The 20,389-nt window shown below is 37.2% G+C and overlaps 1 protein-coding gene across 16 annotated transcripts in view; it reads left to right on the plus strand.

Moving 5' to 3' along the window:
* Unc79 (unc-79 homolog, NALCN channel complex subunit) overlaps positions 1-20,389 on the plus strand; it is a 258,968-nt gene that overhangs the window by 202,501 nt on the left and 36,078 nt on the right. For all 16 annotated transcript variants that reach the window (XM_015495035.2, XM_048799242.1, XM_048799233.1 and 13 more), the window contains 6 exons: positions 2,022-2,134; positions 2,222-2,307; positions 3,042-3,215; positions 5,494-5,562; positions 8,443-8,553; positions 16,664-16,768. In XM_015495035.2, the coding sequence (XP_015350521.1) occupies positions 2,022-2,134; positions 2,222-2,307; positions 3,042-3,215; positions 5,494-5,562; positions 8,443-8,553; positions 16,664-16,768 (658 nt within the window). The remainder of the gene's footprint in view (positions 1-2,021; positions 2,135-2,221; positions 2,308-3,041; positions 3,216-5,493; positions 5,563-8,442; positions 8,554-16,663; positions 16,769-20,389) is intronic.

The raw sequence follows: 20,389 nt of genomic DNA on the forward strand, positions 1-20,389 counted from the left end.
GGGATTATATTAAAAGTATAAATCAATTTTATATAAATGACATAAATGACATTGAAATATTCAATTCATGAACATGATAATGTATCTCCATTTCATTAGATCTTTAAATTCTCTAAGCAGTGTTTTTTTAGTTTTCAGGTAGATTTTGTGTATATCTTTTGTTAAATTTATTCTCAAGAATTTTGTTTTTTAATGCTAATGTAAATGGAATTATGAAAAATTTTATTTTCAACATTTTGTTGCTGGTATATAAATATAAATTGTTTATTATATATTAAGTATAGCCCAGCTAAATTCATTTATTAGTTCCAGATGCTGCTTCGTAGATTCCTTAGGATTTGATTTTGCATGGAAAAACAGCATATCAGCAGTGATAGTTTTACTACTTCCTTTTTGATCTTGCTTTTATTTCTTTTTATTACCTTACTACAATGGCTAGAACCACAAGTAATAGAAATGTGTGAGTGGACATTTTGCTTTGTTTCCTGCCATACAGGGAAAATATTCAGTATCTCACTGCTAGTTACGTTAGCTATAGGTTTTTCACAGATGCCCTTCAGCAAATTGAGGATCTTCGCCCATTTCCAGTTTATTGAGTTTTTAAAATCATGAATGTGTGTTAACTTTGGTAAATTGTATTTTTTGTATCTATTGAAATAATCAAAAGGTTTTGTCCTTTTTAATTTATTTAATTACACTGACTGATTTTTTATTATTAAACCATTCCTATATTCCTTAGATAAACCCTACTTGGTCATGATGTTGTCATTCTTTTAATCTATAGTTGGATTCAGTGTCCATGAGAAGTATAAGTCTGTTTTATCTCTTACCATTTCTTTTTGGTTTCCTTTTTAGTTTCATTTCTTTCTTTCTTTTGATAATGACTTTATCTGATTTTAGCTTTAGGGTCATGGCAGTCCCATAAAACAAAGTGGAAAAGGCTCCCTTCTTCTCTTCTCTATTTTCTTAAAGTTATTATACATTTGGGTTTTTTTTTTTTCCTGAAGAACATTTCTGGCTTAAAAGTTTGAACCAGCATTTCAGGGTGGGCTTGCATAATGAGGTATAATTATACCTATTATAATTAGGTAAGCAGAACTTTTCACCCTTCACCTACCTGAGTGGTTTGATTTCTTCTTTCTTCCTTCTGGTAACTTACTAACCACCTCAGGAAGTCTCCCTTCTGGTCCCTTGGTCTAAGGGGCAGGGCCACATGAAGATCTCTTGGTTCCCCTTTTTGACATGCAGAAGTGAACAGTGGGTGGAGGAAATGCACCTGTCAAAGTCCTATCCTTTCCACAGGTGCCAGCTTGGGTGCCCCAGGAAGACTCCCCAGGTCTCCCAGCCGGGAAGAACCTCTCCCTCACTGCATTTTCCCTAAGAACAGCTCTTGCTTAGCCAATTACACTTTCTTGGGAGGATCTTGCTGATAGTTCTCATCCAGGGTTCTTGTCCTAACTCTGCCATTCTCTAGACATGAGGCCTTTGCAGGTCACCTTTCCCCACTGGTCCTGGGAACCCTCATACATACTTTAGGAGGCCTACAGCAAGCCAGGGATCACTCTGGAATTTCATGATTTTCTCTTTCTTTCTTTTTTTTAAATATTATTTTTAGTTGTCAATGGATCTTTTACTTATTTATATGCAGTGCTGATGATTGAACCCAGAGTCTCACACATGCCAGGCAAGCGCTCTACCACTGAGCCAAGCAAGACTCCCAGCCCTTATGGTTTTCTTTTTACAAAAATAAATATAAGAAATACGATGTACAAAAGATATGTTAAAGGAACTGAATTCTTTCTTCATGTTTATTCACAGTGTTCTTTAGATTCCAGTTTGAGAATNAAAAAAAAAAAAAAAAAAAAAAAATTGTTAACAGGGATTAGGTTTGACTAGACTATTTTATTTTACTGATGGAAATGACAGGTTTTACATAAGATTGTTGTGTAAATGCTTCAACTCTAAATAAATAGACTCTTGGCCCATGGTCTCTTGCATCTTCTCTCCCTGCTGGAACGCAGCATGATGGTTCCTGGCAATGCAGCAGGGGTGGCCAAGCAGTTCCTGCGCTGCATCTTCCATCAACTGGCCCCAAATGGCATCTTCCCGCAGCTGTTCCAGAGCACCATCAAAGGTAATTCCCCCGCTGAGGTCTGGACACAACAGACTTGCTGAGTCTCTGAAACCCGATCTCTACTAAAGCTGATTGTTCACTTCGCAGATGGGACTTTTTTGCGGACCTTAGCCACATCTCTCATGGACTTCAATGAGCTGAGCTCTATTGCTGCTCTCAGCCAGCTCTTGGAGGTAGGTTTGCTTTAATGACACCCTGGGCCCCAGATGAAATTGCATGCCCTATTTGAGTCACTCCATTGAGTACTCCAGCGGGAGAAATCCAAAGTCATTTAACTTGAAAATTAAATTTAGATTTTGTGTGTATTTCTATTCATTTAAAACTTCTAGACTTCCAACTAAGTGGTGAACCCCAGGATTGAAAACTCACCTCCACAAAACTATCCTGCTCTGAATTTTCAAAATGAATGGTGGGTAGAGCATTACTGTATGGCGAGATTTGGATTCCAAGATCCGCTATGTGCTTATTCACAGAGCAGTGTTGTATCGCAAGACTCAGGTTCAAGCCTCTGCTCCGAGGCCTAGTCATTCAGCCATTGCTAGAAGGGAAGCTCCTGCTCCTTAATTTTTAAGTTTTAGTCTTTGTTCTGGAGAATTCTTTCCAGCCAGCAACATTTTTTTTGTCCTTTTAGCACCTAACTACATCAGTGATAGCTCCTAAGAAGATATTTCTTATTTGTTGCTCACATTTCACCTCTCAATCAAAAGATCCCCACTCCTTGGAGTTTGTCTGAACGTGTCTATTTTTCTTTACATTTCTCCTGCTTATTGCAATGATTGCCTCATATGGTAGGCACTCAAGGCATGTATATAGCATGAATATGTGATTTTAAAACTGATCTTCAACAAATAGCTATCTGAATTCCCATGCTGTTTCAGCAGTTGATTGCCTATGCTTTTGTTTTTAGGGTCTAAATAACAAAAAGAATTTACCAGCAGGGGGTGCTATGATACGCTGTTTGGAAAACATTGCTACTTTCATGGAAGCTTTGCCCATGGATTCTCCTAGTAGCCTCTGGACCACAATCAGCAACCAGTTTCAGACATTTTTTGCCAAGCTGCCTTGTGTTTTACCTCTGAAGGTAAGCTGATTCCAGATTTCACTGTGAATTATCTTTTGACCATTTATCTCTAGAGAGCAACACAAGAAGCAAAGTCTTGAGTGATTTGATAAATCCCAAAGGGCTAGAAGGAATCTGTCAGCTGCAGAGTGAAGATTATTATCTGGGTTGTTTTTTGTGCACGATTTAATTAACTTGAAATCAAATGAATCGCTTCTTGATCTGACAAGTGAAGTAACATGTTAACAACTCCACTTCTGAAATGAGTATTATACGAATGTAAAATTTTGTAGAGATCAGCCACCTGCATTGTTGCTAAATTGGCAGACTGCTAATAGGGTCTGTAAGGATAATGAGTCAGGGACCCTTAACTTTTTCTGTGTGTTTTGAGTTTGACATTTCTTTGCAAAACAGGGATACACAGGAAGGATCTTTACTTCTCTCATTCTGTGATCCTTGTTTACCCACAAATCTGGAGTAGCTGAATAAATCCAAGCAAGGAGGATTAGTACTTTGAAACTATGTCTGTATATAACTACTGTACATACATGCATAAACAAATCAAGGATATGCGTTTTAACTCAGCCACATAGAATCTCCTTTAGACCAGAGTTATTCAGGGTCATTTATTGCTAATAAGCCACATACTCTAAGAAGAGTGCAGCAGGTATGACAAATTCGAATGACCAGGTGCAGATGTGATAGTCAAAATATTTAACGTGAACACTGATCAGTTGGAAGTATTGCCAGCTATAAATTACTGAAATGCCTAGTTTGTGATAATCAGCTCTGCCCGTAGGGACCCTGCCTACAAGGTTAATGACTAAAGTGGAATGATCTAAGATAATAATAAGAATTGGGACCAGACTCTTAAAAATTGTAATGTACCAGTCCTTCTGCTGGGGTCAACTGCTACCCCAGTAGTTATATGAGAAATGAGGTGTCATGTTGTGGATTTTCCCATCTTTTCTAGGATGACATTTCCTGATTTTTAAATCACTGGGAGGGCCTCATGAGCAGCCAGTTTTCAGCCCCTGGTTTAAATTAAGTAAATTTCACATCAACTGTGATGGGTATTGAGCACATTAAACAGGCCAGCAGTTCTTTTAGAAAGTACTTGTGAGATGCTTTCAGTATTTATGTAAGAATTTCCCCTGCTGGGTCAGATCTGGGCACTGCTTCTGTTTTGTTTTTCATCTCCGAGGAAATTATAAGCCTTTGAAAAACACATGGTTTCACCAGTTTAGAAAAGTGGGTCTCAACCTCCAGTGTGCATCAGTGTCCCTAACATACAGATCACTGGGACTGATTTGAGAGTTCTGATTCAGTAGGGGTGGGGCCAGGGGATTGACAGCCAAACAAGTTTTCAGGTAATGGGCATGCTGCTGGTCCCGGGATTCCACCTGAAGAATCACTGGCTTAATTTACAGTATCTTAAAGAGATTAAAATACACAGCTGCAGAAATTGAACTGTAGCCTGCTATTGTGATGTGTTCAGAATGTTAAACAATATTGTTGTTTATTCTCTTTTTTGGTACCAGGATTGAACCCAGGGTTGCTTAACTGCTGAACCACATCCCCAGCGCTTTAATTTTTTATTTTAAGACAGGGTCTCAGTAAGTTGCTGAGGCTGGCTTTGAACTTGTGATCCTCCTGCCTCAGCCTCCACAGCTACTGGGATTGCAGGCGTGGTCTTGCTGTAACATTTCCCCCAAGTCCCAGTAAACTCAATTTGAAAAGTACATTTTGATGTGAAGTTTTGCCAAAATGGAACTCTAATAAATTTGAAAGTCTAATTTTTCCCTTATAAAAATTTTAATACTTTCCCTCAGACTTTTTTCATGTCTTTTCATGGCAGAGAAAGTGAAGGTGAAACTATTTCTTATTTGGACTAATCATTCTTAAATAAGTTTGATTTTGTTCTATTTCTAACATGGCCGTTTACAAATTAGTGTTATCTCTTTAGAACTGGATTTATGTAAAGTCCTCTTGTCCACCTGCGTGTCCATTCATCCAGCCGGCTATCTGATTCTCTGTGCAACTTTCTGTATGATTAAATTCTAGAGCTGTGTCTTTGAAAAATAGTTTAGAAGCTGTGTTTAATTATTTACTTATTTTAATTGTTTCATTAAAATATTTTAACCTAAAATAATTGTTTTCAACATGAATATATGGCATGGGAAACTGAACAGAGGTAGTTATATTTCAGATTTTTCTTTTTACAAAAATAAATATAAGAAATACGATGTACAAAAGATATGTTAAAGGAACTGAATTCTTTCTTCATGTTTATTCACAGTGTTCTTTAGATTCCAGTTTGAGAATTATGATATGCCTCTTGAAGATACCCTCTACCAATGCCACAAGGGTATGTATGCTTCAGAAAAATATAGCCAGTTCTTTTTTTGGTCATTTTTTAACCTATAAAGACAGGTGCATAGCAATACAGAAGACACAGTCCTGATATCCAGCGTCCGTTCCTTTCCTCACACCAGGTCATTGGCTAATACAACATAAGGTCACCATGTGTAGTAGGTTCCCGAGGCCTAGGCTACGCCTACCAACCCCTCCTCCATAGACTAATGAGGTGATCCTTCTGAACAGCGCATCATGTTGGTTCCTTCCTTAAAAATCTTGGACAGTGCTTGATTTCTTTCAGGATAGTGTCGGAAATCCTTAACATGGCACACAAAAGTTACCTCATTACTCACCAGCCTACTTTCCAGCTTAGTCTCTGCTTGATTGTCCACCACTGCCGCCTGTGCTCCTGTGAGTCAGCATCGTTATCCTCCTCAAGGCAACAATGCCATTTGTTGAACTCTTACCAAGTGTCAGGCCGCGGGCTCAGTGCGTTCCATGTAGTCTTATTTCATTTCATACCCTCTTTGCCTTTGCTTAGACCTTTTTCTTTCCTGAAATTCTTTGAACTCTTCAGTGAGATGAACTCATTCTTCAAGGTCCCATTTAAATTTTTTAAAATGCTCATATTATTAGTAACATCTGTGTCCTGTATCAGCTCCCACAGCACGTGACTGAGCTGTGTTAGCACTTGATAGTCTCAAAGCCTCCCCAGGGAGTCCATGAGCTTCATGGACTCCAGTACTGTATCTCATTCTGTATCCCTGTTACCATTGTGAATTGCATTATATTCAGTGGTGATATAGTTTGATTTGCAGTAGTTTGTAATTACTACTTAATATACCAATAGTGCATGTTTTCTGCAACTGTTTACCTAGACTGTGCTTTTATAGACAAAGCTAGAAAGTTTATGCTGGAAAGTTGCAAAGAGATCATTTGGTTCGATCTACTCATTTATAGATACACAAACAGGCTCAGAGAGTTGAAGTGTCTTAGCTAAGGTCACACAGCTGGTTCCTAGAATATTTGAAACTTCAACATAGGTTCTTTGGGTCCTATTTTTCTGTTGTTCCATCACCATGCTGGTTTTGCTAAGAGCAATTTTCTTTATAACTTTGAATTGGAGTTTCTCTTTTTGACCAATGAGAGTGCTTATGTGTCAACTTGAGAGGTATTCCTATCCCCACCCTCTGTGTCAGAGTTTCAAATCAGTAGCATTTGAACAAAAAATGCTGAACCAACAGCACTGTTCCAAAAAGTGTAGGATTCCCTACTTGGAAAACACAATAGTTTCTCTGGGGAGTACAAATAAATGAAAGACAATTCTTATGTTCAGGAGCAACTAACATGTAGGGAATTCAGTTTTGTATCAACAAGGAAGAAAAAAAACCTCAAAAATGCACATATCGTTGATTTAGTTTTTCCTTTTCTAGGAATTTATTCTAAGGAAGAAAATGATAATAAAATTTTTATGCTGAAATATATTTATTAGGGTATTACTTATAGAAAATTTGATTTTGTGGCTATTAAAATGAATGGGTTATAAGAATTAAGTGGCACTAGAAATTCTTAATGTTATTAAGCTAATAAAAATATTATATTATAAACATATTTGATCTTATGTGAAAATTCAGCTAACTAAACTGGGAAACAATGATGAAGGGAAATATAACAAAAAAACATGAAGTAGTAGTATGCATGACTTTTATTTCTTCATGAGTACTTTCCTACATATCCTGTGTTTTACATTAAACATGTATTACTTTTATAATCCAGACACTCCGGACTACAGTGGTTGAGAAGTAGTGAAAATCATGGCATGGAAGTCTTTGGGAGTCTAGTTAAAACCCTGACTTCTCTGCAGAGCAGTTAAACCTCTGGAAAATTGCCCTGGAATTTGGAGTTGAATCCCATTCCATAGCTGTATGGCCTTAGGGAAGTTAGTTGTGTACTTAACTGATTCTGCTGTGAACACAGAGTGATACTAAAGCTTCAGAGGGTTCATAATGAAGATTGTAGCTAGCTAGCATCAATGGAGAGCTTACTGTTGCCAAGTTCTTTGCATACATTATCTCCCGTAATTCTCACAACAACCCTAATGTGTGTAATCTATTATTTTTCCACTTTTAGAGAAGGAGAAAACTAAGTCTCAGACAGGTTAGATCGCTTATTTAATGTCATCAGAACTAGTGTGAACACACTTAAATCAGATTCTGGAGCTGTGTCATTAACTAACATGCTGTTTCCCAGGATAGTTAAAAAATTTGAATGTGATAAACTGTATGAAAGCAATGAGCTCTGCCTAACCTAACACTCAGTAGGTGCTCAGAAAATGTTCCTAAAGAACTTAATAAAGTGTACTAAGAAATTAGAACTGGCCCTTTGTGGATGGGATTCAGATGAAGAAACCAAATGAACAAAGTCTTCCTTGGCAGGAAGCTGAGGAAGGGTTTCTATCCAAGCTAATTATACTTGGGTTCTTATATGACAGAGTGGTTTGCACTAGTGAACTGCGGAGACAGGCTTCTGGAGGATCTGAATCTGAAGAACCAGATACTTAGAGGTTCTGAGAATAGAGTGGAAAATCCTAAAGCAGACCTCGCTGGGGCTGGATTTCTTAGGGTGAACAGGGTGGTAGAGTGGTAGTCAGATGGTTTGTAAATGATGCCATGTGGAAAAATGAAGTTTTTGAACAATAAAATCATGCTCTTTGAGTCACTGGTTAAAGGTGTAGTTATACTTTAATTAGACCACCAGGGTTGCTACAGTGGCCACCTGGCAACGATTTTAAATAAAAAAGAATAATTCCATTAAAATATAATGATACTTTAATGGTTTTCTTTATGAAGGAAACAGACAGACATTTTATTTGGCCCCAATCTCATTGCAGAGTTTGTTGGAACCATTTTCAAAACTGCTCAGCTTTGTAATTCAGAACGCTGTCTTCACTCTGGCCTACCTGGTGGAACTGTGTGGCTTATGTTACCGAGCTTTCAGTAAGGTAAGGTTGCATGTGTGTGCTCCTGTGAAACTGGAAACTGGCAGAAATATAGTCTTTCTAATCAGTGTCAAATCCCTATTATTTACTTGCTTTAATACCTTAAAAATTAATAGTTCTTCTAAAGTCTGATAAATAGTATGGGAAGAAAACACTTTAGAAAACAATATACACAAATATTTCTAAAATATACACATTTGGAGAATCGAGTGTCGTGGATGTTGAGAGCCACAGCCGAAGGGGCCCCAGCAAACTTCCAGCTGCCAGCAAACTTCCAGGGGTACTTTCAGTGAGGGATATTAACTGTCTTAATGATCTTTTAAGGTCCTTTTCAAGATCACCATCCCAAGGTCAGTGGGTGAGGCGTCACTACCTATCATTTTTATACCCAGAGGGGAACACCACCAGCTGGTCATCTGTAGAAGCCTGTGAAGCACCTTAAGGCTCATCATTTGTCTTTCTCCCAGTTCTGGGTTCATGGCCTCTGAGATTCAAATCTCATCTTTTGTCATCTTGTCCTGATCATGGTTCCTCTATTGAATTATCTTTAGCACCCCCCTCCCCACAGCTGAGAAAGTGGAAGAATACCGCTTGCCCAGTTGGTACAGCAGCCTTATCGGAACCGGCACATGCTGTCCCGATGGAAAAGCAGAAGGCCAGGAAAACGTGGAGCATTTCTGTTCTTAGGACAGTGTGCGAATATTACCCTCTTGATCTCCAGATTTTCCAAATGTCTTTTCAATGGGGTCTCTGTTTCTGTTGTTTCTGCTTAAACACTCAGAATGCCCCTTTATTCGTGTCACCAAGACTATGAACCCTTTATTTTCTTCATAAAAACATGATTTTATAACCAGGCTTTCATTCTATTTCAAACGCCCTTGTCTTCTTTCTTACCAACTTGTGTCCATTCTGCCACATTAAATATTCCATGATAATCTTCTCTTTGGCCTGATTATAAACTATTTATTACCCTGCCTGAAGCAATATATTTTCTATTAAGAGAATCAGCATTTTTAAATTCTTTTAAATTTTTCTTAAAAAAATAACTCTCCCCCTTTATTTCACTTTAAAAAAAGTACAACTACAACAAAAAGATGTTTTATTTTTAGAATTCATTCTAATTCTTAATTGTCTTTATGTTTAATTTATTTAAATTCTACCTGTTTTAGGGAGGAAGACTCACAATGAGTTTGTACGTCATGTGATGGGCACTATAAGTATTGATTACTATAAGTATTGACTTCCCAGCATTACAAATTTGAGATATTTGTGATTTTGAATGCTATTATACATTATATACCTTCATAATCCATCATGATTTTAGTGACATTTCACTACCTGTTGTCATCTATCCTTCCTCATTTCTCCAACACAACATGATTGTTATTTATAGATAGTATTAATCAAGAGTGTCCTACTTTCTTCAAAGATAATGAGAAACTATAAGAAACAGTTTAAAAACAGCAGTATCTACTTACATAATTAAAAGAAAAAGCATGGAAAAGCAAGAGCTTAGGAGACTTCCTTTTCCAGCAACATGGCAGTCCAGATAACCTGGAAACTATCCCACTTAGAATACAGAATTCTGATAAAAATGTAATAAACATGACTTAAAATGTTTAGTTAATTTTACAAGAATGAAAAGGGCAAAAACATGAGCTCAGAACTTAAAATTAACTCTCTCCAAATTGAAGAAATAACCTACTACAAGCTAGATTAACAAAGTCAATAAATAGCAAGTTGTCTCCTCCAAGAATGACCAATATGAAAACAAGACAAAGATTATAAAATCATGCTTTAAGCCAAGTATATAAAAGATAAGAAAAAATGCAGGAAGAAATATAGTCATCACAAAACAGACTGATTAGAATAAAATAGAAAGTTTAGAAATGAAAATCAGTCACTCACATGAGAAAAAAATCACATTCCAAGTGTGGAATCTAAGTGATCATTGACAGTATAAACATTGAATTAAACATACCTAAAGAGAGAATTAGTGCAATGGAAACTAGACCTGAAGAAATCACATACAATGTAACAAAGTGCAATAAAAAGATGAAGGATATAAAGAGAAGTTCTAACATATATCTAATAAGTGTTTCAAAAATGCAAAATAGGCATTTTATCAATTGCAACGTTAATAGAAATCATTAATTTTCTGATTCAGGAAGCACAAGGAGCCCTAAAATGATTACAAATAAACTGAAGTGTTACCTGCTTATGTCATAATTTATATGAATAGGTATAATTTGACAGAAAAACCAAGACAAAGAAACTATTTTAACAGCAACCAAGAGAAAAGACACTAAAGATAGACTGACAACAAACTTTATAATAGCACAATGGAAGCCCAAAGACAATGGAAAAATGTGTTCCAAATGGTAAAAAAAGAACTGTTCTCCTTAAGTTCTCTACCAGCTACAATATCCTTCTGGAGTAAAGAATATATAAATATGCCATCAGGAAGATAAGAAATGTTCTGGTAGAATTTATGGAAACAATACCTATGAGATATATTACAGTTAGAAGAAAATTGAACTAAAATGGAAGAAATAAAATGTATGAAGGCAGTTTACCAAAGAAGTTGGTGAAGTGTAGAAATGCAAGTGATCATTGAAAATATAAAGCAGCAATAATAATAATAATGTTAACCAGATAACTATAAAAACAAAAACGACATGAAAATACTGGATATGAGAGCTTATAAGAAGTGTGTGTGTGTATGCGCATGTGCATGTACATGTGCATAAGCAATGTTTGTAGTTGGGAATAGGAGCCCAAGCATCCTGTGTATTGTTCACAAGAAGGGCAGAGATGATAAATAACTTTAAATTCTTAAGAATACATATAGCAAGGTGTGCTGGTGCATATCCCTAATCCCAGCAACTCTGGAGATTGAAGCAGGAGGATCACAGGTCCAAGACAGTCTTGGCAATTTGTCTCAAAATAAAAGATTAAAAAGCACTGTGGATGTAGTTCAGTTTAAAATACCCCTTGGTTCAATTCCCAGTGCAAAAACAAAAAGGAAAAAAGAAAGGAATATATGTAAATGTTTTAAGTATAAACTCTGAAACATAATGTGTTAGTTCCATACAAATAGAAGATAAATTAGATATAAAACTCACTCAAGACAAAAGAGAATCACAGAACAAATTATAATAAGAAATTAAGAAGATAAAAATAAATTCCAAATATTTAATCACAATAAATATGTTTGCTAGAATCAGTAGGGATTGTCAGATTGCATTATAAAAATAGACCTATATTTTTTTTTATGAAAGACACATCTAATGACACTCAGAATGTTTGAAAGATAAAGAGTAAAAAAAAAAATACACTAGGTAAATACTAATGAAAAGAAAGCTAAAGTCAGTAATCTGACTTTAAGTTAAAAACATTATGAAGTCACCATATATTGACTAAAGGAACAATTCTTCAGGAAAATGTGATAAGATGTGAAAATGTGTAAAACTCTGTAAAGCTAATAACAGCCTCAAAATATACTAAAACAAAAATTAGGATTATAAAGAGGAATTGACAAATTCACATAGTTTGAGATTTTAGAATTCAGAACTGAAATATCAAGCAGATAAGAAACAAATGTCCAGAGTTGATTTGAATGACACAGTGAGTAAATTGGATCCAATGGGCATGTAAAGAGTTTTGAATCCATGATTTGAAAACAATATTTTTTAAATTTAGAAATTTTTAAAATATAGAATAGGTAACAGACTATTTTGCTTTGGGGCAGGGGGTTGTTTTCGTGGAATTGGGGATCCAACTCAGGGTCATAAAACATATTGGAGAGTAGGTTTCAAGGAGACCAAGTTTTCCATCATAGTGCAATTAAATTGTAAATCCATAACTAAACCATCTCTTCATGTAAATGTTCAGAAGTGGTTTGAATAAAGCCTCCACATCTATAGAGGCACTATGCATAACTTACATATATAAATTTTATTGAGTATTGAGGGAGGTGTAGAGATTTGGGACTCCCTGGTTAAATCCTAAAGCAGCTGGGAGAGCAACCCCCCCCACACACACACACATAAAAGCCACATCAGCTCACAAGCCTTCAAACATGGAGTAGTGTATACATGTATACATCACTGGTATATATATGGCTGTGCTGTGTCCCAGCTATACCCCAGGTGCCTTTAAGAGTCTTCTATTGACTGTTCCTTGTTCTCAGATGTCTATATCCTGTGTCCCCATCAGATTTTGGTGCAGTCCCTTTACCTGCTGGTGTTGGGGAGTGTGTGGCCTTGAGGGTGAGTGTGATTGGGTGAGAGTAGATGTGTACATATGCAGTCAGGGCTGTTGACTGCCAAAGTCCTGAAAAGTCAGATGGTTGTTCAGGCTTTGTAATCATGTATTAATATGTGTTTGTGTGTGTGTGTGTGTGTGTATTTTCTTTTTTCAGTTCATACAAAGATGCTATATGGGTTATTGGTGTCTGAGATTTGCTATATTTGGAAATAAAAAAATATTGTAGGACTGGGGATGTGGCTCAAGCGGTAGCGTGCTCACCTGGCATGCACAGGGTGCTGGGGTTCCATCCTCAGCACCACATAAAAATAAAATAAAGATGTTGCGTCCACCGAAAACTAAAAAAAAATAAATAAATATTTAAAAATTCTCTCTCTCTTTTCTCTCTCTCTCTCTCTAAAAAAAATTGACTTGTAAATAAGGCAAAGAACACAGGAAATATTATAAGAAAATTTATAGAAGTATTTACTACTAAACAAGTATGAAAATATTCCCTTTTCAAAATTTGACAGATATAGCCACAGAGATATTTAAGAGAAATTTTGTTTTAAGCACTTTTTACTGAAAAAAAAAAAGAGAAAGAAAAGCTAAATGAACTAAACAAGTCAGCTTAAGTTATAATAACAGGGTAATCACCGAAAATTTAAGGAAACAAATGATGAAAGATAAGAGCAAAAATCAATAACATTAAAAACGTGGGTATAATAGAGTGCCAATACAACTAAAAAGTGGCTCTTTGATTAGACTAATAAAGTGAGCAAACCTTTGGCAAGATTGATCAGAAAAATAGATAAAAGATATAGGTAGCAATGAAAAAGGGAAAATAACTGTAGACTTAATGGAGATTCAGAAATGACCAGCTTTATGCTTATGCCAGTACATTTAAAATCCTTGACATGAGGGACAGCTTTCTAGAAAAATGTAATGTGTGATAATATGGAAAAAGAAAAAACTAACTAGTTTTAAATAAGTAAAAAATGCATTCAATAGTTAAAAACCTGTCCAAAAATCTATTACAGCTTCAGAGACACTTTCTGTCAAAATGTGGGAATAGGCTTATCCCTGCTTCATACAAATTAGTGAAGTGGAAAAGAGGGAATATTTCACTTCCCAACTCTTTTTATGAGAACAGTAGAATCTTGATACCAGTCATACAAGGGCAATAGGGGAAAGGAAAATTATAGGCCAATATCTTTTCATACATGAAAAAAATTAGAATGAATAACAGCAATCAATGCATTAAAAATAGAACATCATGACCCAGTTGGGATTTTCCTGAAGTACAAAAATGGTTTAAATATTAGAATATCTATTAATGTCACATAGTGCCAGATTAAAGGAGAAAACTTTTGGCGATTTTTTAGCAGATGCAAGAAAAGCACTTTTTATAATTCCACATTCATTTATCATATAGTCTTATCAAAGTAGCAATAGAAGGGAACTTCCTTAACTTAATAAAAGGAGGTCTACCAGAAACCTCTAGCAAGCCTTATTTTAATGGTGAAGTGCCACCAATTCCCTTAAAATCATAAGTCAAGGATGCTAATATCATTGCTTCTGTTCATCATAGTGCTACTTTGTTAAGCAAGAAAGGAAGAATAACTTAAGTATAAAACTTAGACAGGAAAAATACAACTCTCATTTTCCCTAGGTGATGTGATTGCAAATGGACCAAAGAGAATCTATAGACACCTTTTTAGAATTTACAACAGAGTTCATAAAGGATGCTAGATACAAATGAATACCCAGAAATGACCCATTTTTAATGTTAAGCCACATGTGATTATAAAAATGTACTTTAAATTTCATTTGTTGTGGCAACAAAAATAAATAAATCTAACAAGAATGTGCAAGAATGAGACAACCAGAAAATTTTATTGAAGAACGTTGAATAAATTGAGAGATCCTATTTTCAAGGACAAGAACCAATTAATAAAGAAGGTTCTTTCAGAATAATCTGTAATTTTAATGATGAGCTAGGTAATTTGCACCTATCTTCCCATTTAATATTAAAAAAAGTTTTTTTTAAGTGCACATTTTCATTTAAACTTCTTAAAACTATCAAAATTCTAATCACATACAGAGGAATTATGAGGCCAGGATCTCGGAGAACACTGTAACACAGGGTTGCAAGCCTCACACGGAAGGTCAGTTTTGCCCTGTGGGTGTTTGTTGATCTAAAAGATCTGGTTGAGAGGCTCAGTTGCAATTTTGGAAGCTGCGAGAGGCTAGGGAGAAGAAAGTCAGATGGGGAACATAACAAGAGTGGGAACCCTGATACCATATCCCTCAACCCACACATCTTTGCCTGGGGCCACAAAGTACAGATAATTTAGAAGTATACTTGTCTTCAGTGGGCACAGCTTAGTGTCAAACCCAAGGTAAGATATTACAATCCTGTATGTAGATGAAGGTAACCTTGGTTTGCCACGCACCTGGCAAAAAGCAAACTGAAAGCTCTTGGAAGGAAGGTAACATTTTAGCTGCAAGTTATTTCTACAAATAATTTTTAAATGGAGCATCCAGCATACAGTCAACAATAACAGACATACAAGGAGGCAAGATGTGAGTGAAAGTGAATAGCGGGGAAAGATCCTGAACACAGACCCACAGGAACTCTATTACTTACTTATGGAAGGATCAAGAAAGGACTCCCAGGCCCTTGAAAGGGAATTGCAACGTGCTGTGTTCATCTCTGGGTGGCAATTACATGAGTGTTCAATCCATCTTGATCCACTTAACTGTATGCTGATATTTTATGTACTTTTCTGCATGTGTGTTATACTTGACAATAAAAAAGACTTATAAAATTAAAATCCATCCAGTGTGCTATCAACAGGAGGACTGATTGACGAATATTGCTATATTCATACAATAAAAATACTATTAAGCTGCTGAGTTGAGAGCTACGTCTATTAGTAGGGATTATTTTTAAAACTTATGTAGTGGGCTGGGGATGTGGCTCAAGCGGTAGCGCACTCGCTTGGCAAGCGCAGGGCACTGGGTTCGATCCTCAGCACCACATAAAAATAAAATAAAGATGTTGTGTCCACCAAAAACTAAAAAATAAATATTAAAAAATTATCTCTCTCTCTCTTAAAAAAAAAACCTTATGTAGTGAAGTCACCATTATGCACAATATGATACCATTGTTAGAAATTTTTTTAAAAAATGGAACAATATTTTATGTTCTAATGGAGGTATGTATATAATCAAAGTACTTGAAAGATTAAGCAACAGATTCAGAATGGTGCCTACTTTGAAGAAGGAAGGAAGAAAAAGAAGGGTACTCTATAGGTATATTCAGCTGTTTCTGTAATGTTTCATTTATCATTTTGAAAAGGCTAAATGAAATAAAGCAAATGATACTGTTTGGCAAGATGGGGGTAGGTATACGACATATTCCATTCTCTTTCTTTTTCTATATGCTTGAAATAGTCCACTTAAAAAATGAGTTCCTTGGAGAGAATATGGAACTTTTTAAACAGTTATATGAGTTTCTCTCTAACTCATTTTGTATTGAAAAATACTTTAGATTTGTTTAATTGTTGCAGTTTTTGGAATCTATTTCTTAAGACTGAGTACTAAATCCTGTGGTTTTATATTTAAGAAACAGTCTATCACTTCATGCCCATTAAATTATGTGTCCTTATTGCTTCAGTAAACTCATTATGCATGCAAAAATGCCTTTTTTCTTTCTTGCTTTAATTTGATTTCTTCAGCACAGCTGTGCTTTTTAAAGTATTCTTATTTCTGATCTTGGAATTTTGGGAAGCTCTTTGACATATATCTACTCTAACTACGTTTTTAAATCACTTACCTTTGCTGTTTTGTTTTTTTCCAGGAACGGGATAAATTCTACTTATCTCGTAGTGTTGTTCTAGAACTTCTACAGGCCCTGAAGCTCAAATCTCCTTTGCCAGATACAAACCTCCTTCTGCTTGTCCAGGTAGGCTTATGCTGTGTTTGTAAAATGCTTTATGGGGTCCATGCATACTTGGAAAGATTAAGAGATGAGGGGCAGATGCATAGGTGCCAGGTGCCTTTGTTCAGAGATGAGAAATGATATATTGTATATGAGCTGAAGTTCTAATAAATATGATGCACTCAGCACTTCCACTGGCTTAAAAAGAAAAAAAAAAGAAGCATTAATTTTGACCCTAGTGAGGTTCTGTGAGGGACAAAAAGAAGAATGAGGCAATAGTTTCTATCCTCAAGAAATTTGTAATCCAGTAGGTTGGAGGGCAGCTCCCTCACCAGAGCGGAGATAGGCCAAACGAAGCAAAACATGGGGCAGCAGGCTCCAGAGTGATCACAGAGTCCGCTCAGTGTGGCTGAGTCAGTGAATGTTCTGGAAGGTGAGGTGAGCCAGCCCAGACACTGTAAATAACAGGATGTGCTGGTCCAGTCAAGGTGTAGGTGGGTGTAAATCAGCTATCGATAGATCACTGAGGCAGACTCTGGAGAATCAGGTGTCATCATGCTTTTGGGTGTTGCTTTGAGGACACCTGCATCCTCAGTGACCTTAACTCAGCATCTAAGGCAAGCAGACAGATTTTGATCACCTGAGACAGGCTGTGACGGGTGCCATAAGAGAGAGAGGTAAACAGTTTGTGGGGAATTTGAGAGCAGGAGTGATCCCACCTCATGTGGTATGAAATCAGGGAGGACTTCAGAAGAAGTGGCATTTGAGTTGGGTCACAAAGGATTAGTGGGTGCAGATAATTTTTTTTTTGGCCTGGAGTTGGGGTTTGGCCCAGACCTACACTGGCTTAAAACAATAGGGGAGGCAGAGGCAGGAAGTTAGAGTAAATTTAGGGACAATGACATGAGGATGGAACTGAGCACAAGCAGGCCGGTAGCATTAGAGGAGTCCACAGGCATCTAGTAAACTGAGCCCCTGCCTCCACTCCAGGAGCTGAGGCTGGACTTAAAGCCATGAGCTACAGTGGATCAGGGTATCATTCAGATGGCCATTGCACAAAGTGTCCACTAGCCAAAGCACAGCGGTTTCCATTCTCCCTGGATTAGCATTAAGGCCAGTTCCAGAGTCTGGGCCTGCCAGTTAGAGGTTAAATGCCTGAAGGAAATTGGGAGCTTCGCATCAAGGAACTAGAAAGAGAGCTAAGATGTGGAGAGATAAAGGCAAAGAGAACATTTAATTGATTAATTGAACATCTATTTTATGTTAAGCCATTATGAATCTTGAAATATGCAGGTGCTATGCAGGATAATGGGGAAGAGACAGATGTGCCATATGAGGTCCTTTCCCTCCAGGAGTTTAGACTCTAGTAGGTGAAGTTGATATGTAAACAAAAAATTTAAACATAATGTATAGGTAGGTAAAAGAGACATGTGCTGAGTTAGAAATTGGTGTCAAAAAGGGACCATGTGGACATTGAAGAACACACAGAAATTCAAGTTTACCTGGTAGAGAAGAGGAGAACCACACTTGTCATTTACCATGGGATATCCTCTGCATGGTTCCCTGACTTTCCCACTATACACTAATCATTAGGACCAGAATTGAGTTTTTCTCATAAGCCTGAGATTTAGTAAAAAGTTGGTGTTCTTTCAATGTATACCACTTTCATTGTACAGCCCAGGAGGAAGACAGAAGCAAGGACACAATCAGAAAGTATCTGTGCTCCTAAGGAGAGACAGATGGATTTCTCCCAGCGGGTTGTTACCAGCAGCCACTCCTACTCACATAACCTCAGTAGCACTATCTTTGAGTACAAGTAAAGCTGACCTTAAGATGAACAGGCTCTCCCCTGGAGGAGGGGCAGGTGCACAGGCTTTAGTAAAATAGCCCAGGAGGGATTTAAGGGTAGCATTGGCAGTGTCTGCAAGTGCTGATGGCATTTCAGTGGTGGATGTGCACCCAAAACAAAACTAGGTTTCCGGGCCCTGAGAGTGCTTTCCTGTAGACCTCAGTCTTGAGCAAAGCAGTTCTGTGTGGCTGATCTCCTTGGGGTCTGGCATCCCACAGGGTAACTGCTGGGGGCTGGATTTCTATGAAGTACATTAGTCAACCATAATAAGCACTTGTCACTAAACAGCAAAAGAACACTGGCAGTTTAAATTACTTAATGCTTAAGGGAACTATGAAAACAGTGATTATTGCATCACAATTAGGTGAATAAATAACAAAAACAAATTAGCTTTAGGAAGAAAGAAGGCAAAAAGTAGACATTTCTAAGTGTATTTTATGAATTTCATCTTCTGTTTCAAATGTAACACTTTCATCTTAAATATGTATGTGGGCACACACACAGTCATTGAATTGTGAAATTTAAAAAGTCAAGTTGTAAAATTATTCAGATTGGAGAAGTGTTTTGAAGACATTTTAAGTTTCTGCCCATGATGTACAACTTTTTGAATAATGTTTCATCCTTTTCTGGCAAAAAAAAAGTTAAATATCATACCATTTTGAAGTAACACATCCTTCTTTTACAACCTCTAAATCATTTCCATTATTAATGAGAGAATGAAAGGGAGGCATACCCTGAGAACAGAGTAGTTCCCTTTCCCACCCAGGGCTTCTGCCCAAATTATGGAGTCTCCATGGGGTAAGAGAGGAGCACCTTTATCCCTCTTCATGACCAGAGCATCTTTCTGTGAGTTTCCTAGTTCCTTTTTTCTTGTCCTTGATTGCCTGGACCCTCATACTATTCTCAGGAGGATGACGGAGGTGGCAGCCTGCTCTCTCATAGCTCCTCTTAGGCTGGAGGCTCTAGGCTGGACTCAAGGGAAGCGTTCTCTTTACTGATGGGCACTGTCAGTTTCTGGCACCTGGACAACCAGGCTTATAGCACAGACAGAATGGTTCCAGAGAAGCCAGACTTTCTTCATGGATAATCAGTGGCCAGTCTGAAGGCAGTAGAGGCATGTCTGTTCAGCTGAAAATGCCCTTGGAAAACAGAAAAGAATAGAATAATTGGGAGGAAAACTACCCCAGTGAACCCCATGAACACTGGTTCCATCACTGAGAAGACTCAGTTGCCCCAGCCTTGGGCTCACCAGTGACTCTTTTACTCTGTGAGGAACCACTGTTTGTTTCATCTACTTCTCTAATTCGTACCTTAGTAGACGGGTACATTTACTAAGGTGGAACCTTACCGTCTTCTCAGGCAGGCCATACCTTTGTTGTTTACCAGAACTCTAGCAGTACAAGAAACCCCTCAGAGGACACTGGAACTCTTGCCCAAGGAATGTGGGGTTATCCAAATCTAAACATTCCAAGGCAGTAACAGGTACCACCAGTCTGCTTTCTTTCTTTTTCTTTCTTTCTTTTTTTTTTTTTGTGTGTGTGTGGTGCTGGGGATTGAACCCAGGGCCTCGTGCACTCGAGGCAAGCACTCTACCAACTAAGTCAAGCTATATCCCAGCTCACCAGTCTGATTTTTAATTCCCACCAATTCTGCCTGGGCCTGACATCAGGGGAGATTGCCCAGCCTCTCCTTGTGGTTGTCTGTTATTATTTGTTTGCTGTTGCTGTTATATTTCTTTCAGTGAAGTCAGGTGATCTTAATTTCTCAAGTGGACTTCCCCCCGCCCAAGGATAAAG

This window comes from Marmota marmota, unplaced genomic scaffold, assembly GCF_001458135.2.
Source record: "Marmota marmota marmota unplaced genomic scaffold, marMar, whole genome shotgun sequence".
Lineage (NCBI taxonomy): Eukaryota > Metazoa > Chordata > Mammalia > Rodentia > Sciuridae > Marmota > Marmota marmota.